We start from the raw sequence: 12,773 nt of genomic DNA on the forward strand, positions 1-12,773 counted from the left end.
AATTCTCTTATAGTATATAAAAATACTAAAATAACTGCTTAAGATGGCACCAGTTGCATTTCTTATGAAACAGTAGTACCATTACTGTGAACAATTTAGGCCCACACAAATGGGTCCGCAGTAGGGGATATTGTATTTTATATACAATATAATAATTATAATATATTAAATAGATACGTTTTTTTATTTCACATTTTATTATTGGCATGTTGTTAACAAAATGATATTAGATTTAATAAGCTAGCAAGCTAACAGGCAAGTGGTATGCTAAGAGAGTATGCTGAGCAATTAACGAATGAGAAATAATGAAGAAATATTGAGATAAAATATTGAGAAATATAAAGGAACCAGTTCATCTGATTTGGTTTTTATACAGCGTTGCAATGCAAAAACAGCATCAACATTTCTTTTGGAAGGAAATAAAATATTAGTAGGTGCCACTTGTCTTTTGAATTTGTGTAAATTCATTATTTTATGCTAAACATACTAAATATAAGAATCTTACAGTTTCTGCAAGGGGTGTGTAAATGTAAGAGCACACAACTGTAACTGGTGAAACCATCCTATATATAAATATATCTATCTTTTTTCTCTATGTATTTGTATTTTTTATAAGACTGGTTCTGTTCATCTGTCACAGAAGTCATCCGCTGGGAAACGTCTTGCCGGAAACATGAAAGGGCATGCAGAGCATGTGAGGACTGAAAGCTGCAACAGAAAACAAATCAATGGCTATAAAAGTGTCACCTAGATTGACAGTGAGCTCTGTTTACTACAGAGCGTGCGTCATGTGCTCAAGAACAGGAACCATGGCAGAACAGAGCCCATGGATGGGGAACAAAGCCAAAATGTATTTTATGAAATTGCTTGTCTCTGAATGAAAACACCTGTTTAAGCCAATCTTCTCCCAGGATGCCTGTTGCTGCTGTTGTCGACACTGAAAAGTAACACTTGAAATCTGAGGCTTTTTTATGTGCTGAAAAGTTGATGCGACAAGTTTAAATGCTCCTTTTTGTTATTCAGCTATGGTGGGATGAAGAAAGGGATCAATCTTCTTTCAATGCTCTGACAGCAGTACTGTGAAACAAAAAAAACAACAAAAAAAGAACTTAAGAAACTTCAATACTTCATTCTTTATTCTTTGAAAGGGGAAAAAGTGAAAAAGTAAGACTTTTTTAAAAAAAGTAAAGGGAACAAAAAACCTTGAAAACATGTTATGGTTTCTGTGTCCCTGAGGATCGCTAATCCACTTAAAAACCATTAGACTGATTTTTAATGCAAAGTAATTCTATTTAACATTCACAAAACTGCAAATTGATGTTAGTTTTAATAAAACCTAATAATACAGTGACAGATAAGGACATGAATGGCAGAATAAAGAATATATACACAGAAACTTCACTAAGTGAAGTCTGATATTCAATAAATGTATTATATGAATTACACTTATATTACCCTATATTATATTATTCACAACAGTCAATGGAAAATATACCAAGAATGAAATGAAAAATAATAATAATAATAATATATACACAATACAAATAAAATATTGAATATCTCTCTTTTATATTATTATGTTGTCATTTTTTATTTTGGTTTTGTAATATATTTAAAATATTATTACTGTTAAGCCTAAAAAGAACTCATATGGAACTATTCAAAGTAAACATGAATAAATAACATCTCAAGCTAAAAGTGACATGAACAGCAAGCAGTTAAATTCTCACAATCACTGTCATTAACAACACAAACATAGGCAAAATTCACAGAGAAAAGAGGAAATCTATGAGAACCGTAATCTATAGGCTTGCATGTAAACCGCAGGTTTTTTGGCTGGTGTACCACACAATATGTTAACAACTCCTGAGTACACATACTGTCGGAGGACGCCCACTCTCAATCCTGATGTCATCTATGATCTCATGCTTTGAAGGGTGTGGGGCATCATGGAGTGTGAAAAACATGAGCTCATCTTATAGACACCCATGATAACACATTTACTGGAAAATAGGGATGCACCGATACCACTTTTTCCAGTACTCGCCCGATACGATACTTTAATTTGTGGTACTTGCCGATACCGAGTACCGATATCGATATTTTCATTGTATTTGTACATTTTTTAAATATTGGGTACAGAAACCAAAAGGGTATGATGTTAGTTGGTTAACTTCATTTATCAAATGTAAAATTTAAAGTCAAACCAAAATTTATTCAGACACCTTCAACATTTCTCACATTATCAGTTTATTTGCTATAGTTTAGAAAATGGTAATAAAATATGACAAGAAACAAGAACAAGAAAGGTATGTAATGGATTACAATCAACCAAAAATGACAATATTTGCACAACTATCAATACTTTGTCAGGCCACCAGCGAACCTGAAATTAAATTTTTTCCCAGACTCAGTCTGAATAATTTTTGGTCCCACATTTGTATCAGTTTTACTGGTAGTCCACTGTATGAAGAATTTTTGGGTATAATGTCGTCACAGTTTACTTTATTATTTTTTGATTTTGCTATCCTCACTTACATAAATGAACTATAGTGTCCTGCACCCACTAGCAAAAAAAAAAAAAATCAAACATTATATCTGGTCTCTGTATACTGACTGTATATCCTTCGGTTATCTTAACACTTAATTATGCCCATTAAAATGTATTTTACAAGTTTTTGTTACTTTCACCGTTCCATTTTTTTTTGCTCTATGGTACATCATCCTCCATTGCAGCGGCTAATATCATCTAACCGTGATATTTTCAGAAATATAAGTCGTGTTATTAAAAAAAATCTGAAACGTGCTGCGATTTATATTTCAAAGCCACTCATATAATGCAGAAACAGTCATGAAGCAAGCAAAACGCGCACGTATTTGTACCGGTGCAGAGTGAGAGGGACAAGTACAGTAAAGCCTAGCGCATTTCACACAGGCTGATAGTTTCACTTTCACCAGAAAGTCGTGTATGCTTAAGGTTGAAAATAAATTATGTTTATAGTGAATGCCCCTATAAGTTGTCTTATATTTTCTCTATAAGTTCTCTTCCTACCGTTAAGTAACTTGTGCATTGTTTTACTTACTTGTTTTTGACATATCCGACCGAAGTACAAACTTTCCAGTGATGTCTGTGAGAAAGGGATATTCACTTGACAAGCCACTCGGCGTGCTTTGCTTATCAGCTTGTGCACATCAGTTAATACTGAATGTTCTACATTATATTCATTGCATACATATACTTCGTAGACATCCTTAATCTCTAATAACTCCATTCTGCTGTCTGTTGTGTTTCTTTGTCTGAATATGGCACTTATCACATATTCAGTGGCTGTGTGGTATCGGTGCATTTTAACGAGTACGAGTACAGGAGCTCAGTATCGGGCCCGATACCGCTGGAAACTAAACGTTGTTTCCTCGAAGGTCAGGCACATGTTCTCTAAAGGCTGTTTCACACTAGTTCAATATATCAATCAATGTAACAATTTAAGATGGCTTTGTACATAGCATATCCAATCATATTTCAGAGTCAGAACTATCTGCTATTTTCATGGTTTCTCATTACACACATCAAGCTGGATTAACAGTTTAATGACAGAGAGGAGAATTAAACATGATTCCTTTTTAAAAACATCTTTTTAATAAGGTGCTAAAAATCTTTGACATGTATCATGTCTGCACATGGACAGGGGATCGTACGCCTCTCCAGTGCCTCTTACAATTAACATTACAGTGACAGAACAGAGCACAAGCACTGACTGCAGCACGGCACGCACATCACAGTGGAAAAGAGGACAGAACAAAGGTCACTGTTAATTAAGGCAAAGTTAATGACAGGTAAAATAGAGAACCGTTCCGTACAAAGACACGAAAAGTGATTCACATGCAGGCTTTTCCCAGAGAAAAACAGAACCGTGTGTGTGTCCAAAGTTCTCAGTTGGAAATCTGTGGAAATGTGGGATTCGGCGTGTCCATAAAATACTTTTCCTTCCCCATCAATCAGTTCCACTGAAGTCAACACTAAATCCAACAGCAGACAGAGATGTGTTTAAATCTCAAGCTGCCAAAATTCACGGCAAAGTGAAAGTGGCAAACCAGACCAGATTCAAACGGGCTCCATTTTTATGGTGTTGCTCAAAAATGCAGGAGAGAACAGCTCAGTGTGTGCATGGGTCATTCGATAGGCTATATTTTAAACTTAAGAGGGAGTATTGCACTCGATTTTGCATTAGGTTATGCCACAAATCACAAAAGGCTACCAAACATGGCTATTATTGCTGGTGAATAGTGTTGTACTGTTCCAGCACTCCATAATGCCATGTTTAAACGCTCTTCTGTAACAGTACTCAGGCATAAAAACCATTAACAATCCCTTATTGTCAATATTAGTGTATTAATCCCTAAAACGAGTTAATAAATTACAGTTAAATGCATGATCAATTGCATAAAATTCTAAAAGGCTTGTGCAACTGACACCCACTGTGCGCATGCTACAGCTATAAACCAAGCCATCACATGAGAATGGGACGAACACAAACGGCTACCTAAACATGAATACTATAGATCCCTCATTACATAAACTATGACCTCAGACACCTTGAGGTAACATGACCCAGAATCGGACTAATGGCTGCAAGGTGATTAGCAAAACCCCACAGCGGAGGGAATTATCCTTTGCATAATATGGGTTGATAAGGAAAAAAAGAAGACCACAGCGAATGCCACTTATTGACAGTCCTATCACAGGTCAATTAAAGCTCAGATCCCACAGGCTATTCATAAGTGACACTACAGCTCTAAGAGGTCCCCGGTCCACAGACGGCCGCAGCTCTCGCCAGGCGGCTAATTGAGCTTGTCTATAATTATCCATTACACTCCCGTTAGATGTGGTGAGAGCACTAGAGGAGTCATCACCATGGGGCACTGCCAAATCCGTAAGTAGATCCGCTTGTGACTCTCTATGCAATAAAAGTCTCTTATATTGTGCCAGTATGTAAACACATAATTTCCATTAATCGTATTTATAAAAAAAAAAAACAAAAAAAAACAAAAAGTAAAATAAAATATACAAAAGGGATGCATCCAGGAGGCAAAATATCAAGTAGAAAGGTCAATATCTACACTTCTTTCCTCCTTAGTCTGGTTTCAGTTCCCGCTGTTAGTTATGATGCTAACACAATGCACTGCCAACACTGCTGGTCATATATTTCACAATTACAACATTTTTCAAAAAAAAAAAGACAGATCCATAAAAGTGAGCAACATGCTGTTTGCCCTTTCTCTGCACTCTGCTGGAATATAGTGCCCATAAAAAGACAAGCCTTCAGTCTCCAGCTGAAAAAAGCTCACGTGGTGTACTCAGACAGAGACAAAGACGTCCAAATAGAGGCGGTCGTACGATTCCCTGAAGAAGAGGAGGAGCAGGAGACTGAAGATGCAGGAGCCTGTCAGACACCAGTTTAACCAGGACAGCTCTGAAAAACAAGAGTGAGGTTGACTGAGGTTAGCAATGACAGCTTTTAGAGTACCAGAGTACCATTGTACTTCAATGCATGATAGAACAGACATGTGCTTATCATATTCTTATAAATAACTCCAAGTAGAGGTCTGCATTCCCGCAGCTGTTCCGCGGGACCCGATCAGATTTCTTGCGATGCGGGATTAAATTCCCGAATAAAACGCGGTTGCGGTCGGTAACTCTGGTGCAGTTTGAACGGGAGCGGGCGGTCTAACAATATCCCGTTCCCGACGTCTTTTCAGAACAGCATATCTGCGCTTTATTCAAGCCTGCACTGGACTTTTATGCACGCGCTGCAAGCATGAAACAGTGCTTCGTTTTATTTGCGAGTGTCTGTGCGCAGCATACGCATAAGGATGGTCAGAGCAGGCTAGCCTACCAGTGAATATAGCCTACGGCCCGCAGACAGAACAGGCAGGTTGTCCATGAGTGACAGAGCAGAATAAAGATGGAGCAAAGTGTGGATGCGCTGTCCTTGAAGAACGCTCAACTCGTTTATATTTTGCTTAGCCTATAATTTTAAATGACAGATGTCGAATTTATTTATTTTTCTTCCGCGACACTTTTCCTAGGCTACTGTGTTTACAGCAAGATATTAAAGAATTTAGTATTTTGACAAGACGAATAAAATGATAATAGGCCATTTTTGTACAACCTACATCTTTTTTTTTTCTCTGCGACACTTGTTCCTATATTGTGTTGTAAAGGTTAAACGAATTGTATCCTGACAAGACGAATAAAAATAAGGAATACAATTTTTGTACATTTTTATTTTCTCTGTGACACTTTTTTTTCCTACTGTGTTGGCAGCAAAATGAATTTCGTGTCTTAAGACACAAAATTCGTTTAACATTTTGCTGTCAATAAAAGACTCTTGACAAGACGAATAAAATAACAAATACAATTTTGTGCAGACTACACTTTTATTTGTTAGCCTATCTGTCTTTCTTTCAGTAGAGGAAATTTAAATGTGTGATTCTGGAAATGAGATCTAAATTTAGCAGGAACGGTCGGGTCGGGAAGAAAATTATTCAAAGCGGACAGCGGGTGAACAAAGAGTAAATATATCGCGGGAGCGGGTGGGTGCGGGATATAACCTCGCGGGAGCGGGACTTAAAAACAGTCCCGCGCAGACCTCTAACTCCAAGCATACAGAAAATAACAAATGTATGGACTAAAGGTTCTTGCATTTTATTTTGTTAATCAATACAACAAATATAACACTGTAGGCATGTTTTCCCCTTGTTTGCAAGCATAGTGCCTTATGAAATTCGTTTAGTTTTTTCCCAAATTCCGCTTTAATTTTTCTGGACTTTAGATTTAATGGTTAAGCAAAATTTTATTAAATCAAAAAAGCATGTCTAATTAATTTTAATCGTGAAACTTACACAATTGAACAACAATTTATTAAAAGTTTAACAAAAATTATATTTTTAGGGCCCTTTGAAATACATTTTTGTTCCCTCAAATTCTGTTTTTATTTTTTTTAACCAAATTCTGTTTTCCATTTTAATTTTCAGAATTCCATTTTAATGGTTTAATTAAATTTTAATAATCAAAATCTTCTGTAATTAATTGATTTTATAAAAACAAAAACAACTTAATTTATTATTTTATTTATTAATATTATACATACTGTGTGTATTATAAATGGTAAATAAATGAAGGCATAAATCAATAATTTATCTTGATTTTAAAAATACTTAAAATCCTTCCATTTTTTGGCAAACAAAGTGCAGCAACAACAGAGGTTTATGGTTAAAATTAAAATCATGGAAGAAATATTGTGTGATTATTCCTTAAAAAATAATGTTTTAATAATTTTATTAGAAGTACTGTTATTGCATTAAGTCATATTTCTGTCACAGTTTCTTCAAGTTAAACAAACTTTTATTTTGATGGGTTGTAGTGAAGACATTTCTGTTTGTATATGATAAGACAATAGTTTTTTCAAATGAAACAGTAAAATGCTCATGAAGTGACTCTCAGAGCAGCTCTGGAGATTATATTCGTGTGTCCATTTACTCATACATCATGGCGGCAGAGGCTGAAAACACACACTTCAGTATGTGTGTAGTAAACAAAACCGTGAATCTGCACCATTCATTCACACGAAGACACGCAGAACATGCAGGATTCAAAGTAAAATAGATGTTTTACAGCTTAATATAAATAATTGTTCTTTTTTTAAATAGCAAGTAGACTGGCAAGACAAAACCCACAAAACAAAATGAATAAATTAATGAATAAATAGTTTTCTATTGTTCTGTTTTAGCAGTTGATTTGGCCATGTAAAAAATTTTCACAATCCAATCAATTCATGATGGAAAAAAGTCTTTTATATAATAATAGAAATAACAGCCCACATACTGTATTTTTTCATTTCACTACATTACAAAGGTGACTACAAACAGCAATTTGCATTGACTAAATGCAGCTTGGCACTTCTGACCATATACACGTTCATTCTCCAATAACCAAAGGCAAACAGACTAGAGAAACAATATAACTGTCTGAAATACTTTCAGACAGTATGCGAAAAAAAAAAGACACCGTTTCCCACAGCCGCTGTATTCCTTTCATTGTGCAGTTAAAGATACGAGAAGTTTTACATTAAGGTTGAAGGTTAAACCAGCAATAGAATCATTTCACACACTCTGCACATGAACACTAAGATTCCCTTTAAAAGACGACACTAAAACAGCATGCGAGAGCTGTGCAAGCACATTCAGAGTTGACATATACAGCAGTGATTCAATGGATGAAAGCCTCACACCAGCTGCTGTGGCTCCGATAGAGCGCCGGGTTGAATATAACATAAACCAGGTCAAACACACAGACCCTCGAGGACAAAGGAAAGAGCGCAACTTAATTTAATAGAGAAGTGGATTTCAATTTCGAGGCGTCCCGTATCCAGATAACAGGTTGATCAATTGCCCCTGAAGTGAGAGCTGCAATCGATGGCAGAAGGTGAAAAGCATGCTGGGTCAGCTGCTGAGCCCATTTGGGCTAAATGATATGATTTAGCCATGCAGCACAGTCAACACGCAGGTACGGCGGAGGATAGAGCCGTGTCGACTTGAAGAAAAGGGAAGCGGGGATTCTTTCCAAAAGCTCCCTCATTAATCAGGCCTTACTATCCCTTCAGCAGCGCCTGGTATAGCTGCAGGTTAATGGAGTTGTGTTTATCTGGCTATTATGTCTCTGCCGCATGCCCGCCCCAGCCTCATCAATTTAAAAGAGAGAGGTAGCATCACCAGGCGGGACCGTCTGCGCCGAATGTTAATGAAGAGACTCAGGTAATCCAATCAGACACCCCCCAAAAATCTGAGAGTCGTCAACAGTCACCTTTCCAGCGCTAATGGAAGACAGAACTACGGACACAGCACCCATCCACAGCGCTGCTATGGAGAATACAAAAGAAGCTGGGTTAAAGGATTCGATTTCTCCCATCTTCTCTCGCAATAATGGGAGCACAGCAATTATATCCTGTCTGTCAGTTTACGCAGCAGTCAAACTGTTATGTCGTGTTTCCTTCCTCTTAATACCTGACGGCAGAATGCAGAGATGTTGTTATTAAGGGTGCAATTTAGCCTGTCTCTTTTCTGCCATCGTCTCAGGAGCTGTAATGCGCTGAAAAGGCCACGGCGGAATGACAGCGTAAACAGGCCACTCACCGTGACACTCGCAATCTCTTACGTGAGGAGCGCTGGGACAAAAGCAAGGACAAGGGAGGAGGGATGCGAGGAAACATCCAACAGCCCCTGTCTCACGTCGTGACCAAGAGGCCCAATGTCTTCGCAGTCACCCACAGGGCTCCTCACTTCCTGTCACACGAGCTAAGGCGTTGGAGATGGCCCTCTTATTGCTGTAATTATTCTTAATCGGTACCCATTCAGCTGGCAGGCTGATGGCATATTTCAGCTCGGTTTAATGTCTCGCTCTGGCCCCAAGCAGCATCGAGAGAGGCTGACTGACAGTTTGTAGGCTCCGTTTTCTCCTTATGAGATTAAATCACACCTATATTTTGCACCTTTGTTTGATTTGTTTATCTGGTTTGACTTGACAAAAAAAATTTTAAAGAAGGGGGAAAAAATTTCAGCAATTTATTAAAATATATTCTGAATTATAATTTATAAGTAACATTTTTATTACATTTAATTTTGTTTTTTAAAGCTACATTTGATATAGTATATAAAAATTATGGTCGATACAATAGTCTCTTATTTTCATGTTATGGGTAATAAGAAATAAATGGCTGATAATAATTAAAAAAAGCTATTTTGACTAAAAAAAAAGTAAATAAATACAAAAAAAAAACCCAATAACATCTAAAATTATTATTTAAATATTACATGCAAATTTATGCATCCAAATATTAAAATGTACAGCTGAAAATTGAATATTCATTTAAAAATGTAAAGATTACAATTAAAAATGACACCAAGGTCTAAATTAGTGCTGTCAAACAATTAATCACAATTAATCATCCAAAATAAACGATTTTGTTTACATAATAAATATGCACAGTACATACACACATATTATGTACATACAAATACACATGCATGTATACATTTAAGAAACATGTGTTTATATATTAAATATATTTATATACAATATAAATTATATGAATATAAATATAAATATATACACATGTAAATATTTTCAAAATATATTCTGTATGTGTGTGTGTGTTTACACACATACATTATGTAAACTAAAACCTTTATTTCGGATGCGATTAATCGCGATTAATCATTTGACATCTCTAGTCTAAATCTAAAATAGAGGAAATGGGCATGTACAATTAATACATATATAAAAATATCCAATAATAAACCATATGGTACCAATATATTTCATCCCTATTATAAAGTACTTCATCGAAAAAATGACACACGTCGGCTTTAACTCGGGGTTAAGCATGGTGTGAAAAGCTAGGAAACTTGATTTTGCTGAAGGTTTACCTTCACAGGCAATTGAACATTTGCTAAATCGAATGCTGCAAAAAGCGTTTAGAACAGGAAGTGCACATTCTGGGTCTCTACAAAAGGTTACTGGACCCTTAATTTTATTATTGGCATTTGACATAAGGGCCACCCCTCAGACACGAGGTGACATGGCTTTTACTAAGCCACACAATCAAAAAGGCTGAACGTTCAATCTTTACCAGCTATTCACATGCTTTCAGATTAAGGGTGAATGAACCAACCTTGCCAATTTAAATGGCCAGCTGGGAAGGACAGCAACAGTAACTCAGTGAAGCACATCCCTTTCACTTCATTTTAAAGTGACTACAAAGAAAGTGTAAGACATTTGTGAATGTATCATTGGTCACAGGCAGGAACGATTCCTGAAAGCACATCAATTCAACCTTGGGTGGCTGAAAAAAACGAGCATCTGGAAAATAAAAGAACATCTCTGAGGCAGGCTGAATATAGGAGGAAACAGGCGATTTTCAATGCACGCTGAAAACCCAATCTACACCATAGTTCAGATCTATATTAGCAACCGAATGGAAAGAAACAGGGTAATTACAAGAGGGTAAACAACAGAACTCTGTCTCAATAAGGATTCAAGGGTCTTCTAACAAAGAGAGAGAAGGACACCGTAATGCAATATGAACCACTCAAAAGTTCATGGTCTGTAGGATTTTTTAAATGATTTTGAAAGAAGTCTCTTATGCTCACCAAGGCTGCATTTATTTGATCAAAAATACAGCAAAACAGTGACATTATAAAATACTACTACAACTTAAAATAGCTTTTTAAAATTTATTTTAATATATTTTTACATGTGATTTATTTCTGTGATGGCTGAAAGCTGAATTTTCAGCAGCCATTACTCCAGTCCTTCAGAAATCATTCTAATATACTGATATGCAGCTCAAGAAACATTTCAACCAATGATAAAAAGTCTTGTGCTGCTTAATATGTTTTGGGGAAACCAGGAGATGTTTATTTTCAGGATTCTTTGATGGAAAAAAAAGTTCAAAAGAACAGCAATTATTGTTTTTTTGTAAAATTATAAATTACTATATTGTCACTTTAGTGCATCTTTGTGGAATAAAAGCATTACTTTCTTTCAAGAAATCTTACTGACCCAAACTCTCAAATGTCCATATAACTTAGGATAGGAAATATGTTTTTGTCTTCATGATTAGAACGATGAGTCAGAGCTTTCCCTAATGTGTAAGTGCCCTTGAGAAAAAAATATGCTTCAGGTTTACCTCTTGCGCATTTGCGTCATCTGTGCCTTTGCCTAGAATTGACTGCACTAACTTTTGGGTCCACTAGATAGAAACTCACAGTTAGGTTGTTCCTTCCAAGAACTAGCCAATGAACATGGAAAATGTCAATGAAAACAGCAGAATAGGATAGAAAAAATAACATCAGTGGCTGTGCAAAGGGTTATAGTACTTATATTATGTGAGAGAACAGTATATATCTACATAAAATGTTATTTGTTTCCCTAGGTGTCGAATTTTAAGTGGAACTACACCTTTAAGAGGTGGATTTTGTGCAGTTTAGTTAACAGAGAGCTTATTATGTCGAGAAGGGCTTTCTGCCAGTGGAAACAGCAAGAGGTTGCAGGATGGTTCTGATGAAACAAACAGAAATCCATCCATCATCTCTTCAGCGCCTACTCACCGGTTGGCCTAAACCGAAACAAAGTGTTCAAAACTCAATAGCAATGCCAACGCAATAACCTTCTATATATAGAGACCTCATTGTTTCAACGTTATTTTCAGCTGTGGCATGGTGTTGGCGGGCCACTGCTGCTCTGACAGCCACACAAAGGCAGAACGAATCTCATGGCTTCATTTGGGACCGATAACCCAATCAGATTTGAAAGGATGAGCCAGTTAAGCTCACTCATCTCAATTTAATCTTCTCCAGGGATCAGCAGGAAGACTGAGGAGTTTTCACAGCCTGGGAGCCATCCAGCAACCTGCCTGCTCATAAAATAGACACCCGTCAGCCGGTCAGTCAAGGCCAATGACAGAATGGGGATATGAGTGTATCACAGCGGGGATCTGGACTTGACAGCGGTCAGCGTGAACAGAGGTTGACAGCTCCATAATTTATAACATATGCTAATTTTTGAAGAAAATGTGAATGGTGCTTGCCTGCACCCACAAGTGTTGTGGGTGGTTTGCCAGGCATAGCTATGAAGTTTTAGAGATGCTCTAGGCTGTTTCTATGATGTTCTTAGTATTGGTTAGATGGTTGCTAAAAGTTTAAAAGTAAAAAAA

General features: G+C 36.6%; 1 protein-coding gene across 1 annotated transcript in view; it reads right to left on the bottom strand.

The window, feature by feature from the left end:
• Positions 1–1,155: 1,155 nt before the first annotated feature.
• Positions 1,156–12,773, bottom strand: part of slc49a4 (solute carrier family 49 member 4) — a 48,009-nt gene continuing 36,391 nt past the window's right edge. The window contains exon 9 of the mRNA XM_058786486.1: positions 1,156–5,471. Coding sequence (XP_058642469.1) covers positions 5,356–5,471 — 116 coding nt within the window. The 3' untranslated portion in view covers positions 1,156–5,355. The remainder of the gene's footprint in view (positions 5,472–12,773) is intronic.

This window comes from Onychostoma macrolepis, chromosome 09 (assembly GCF_012432095.1).
Source record: "Onychostoma macrolepis isolate SWU-2019 chromosome 09, ASM1243209v1, whole genome shotgun sequence".
Taxonomy (NCBI): Eukaryota; Metazoa; Chordata; class Actinopteri; order Cypriniformes; family Cyprinidae; genus Onychostoma; species Onychostoma macrolepis.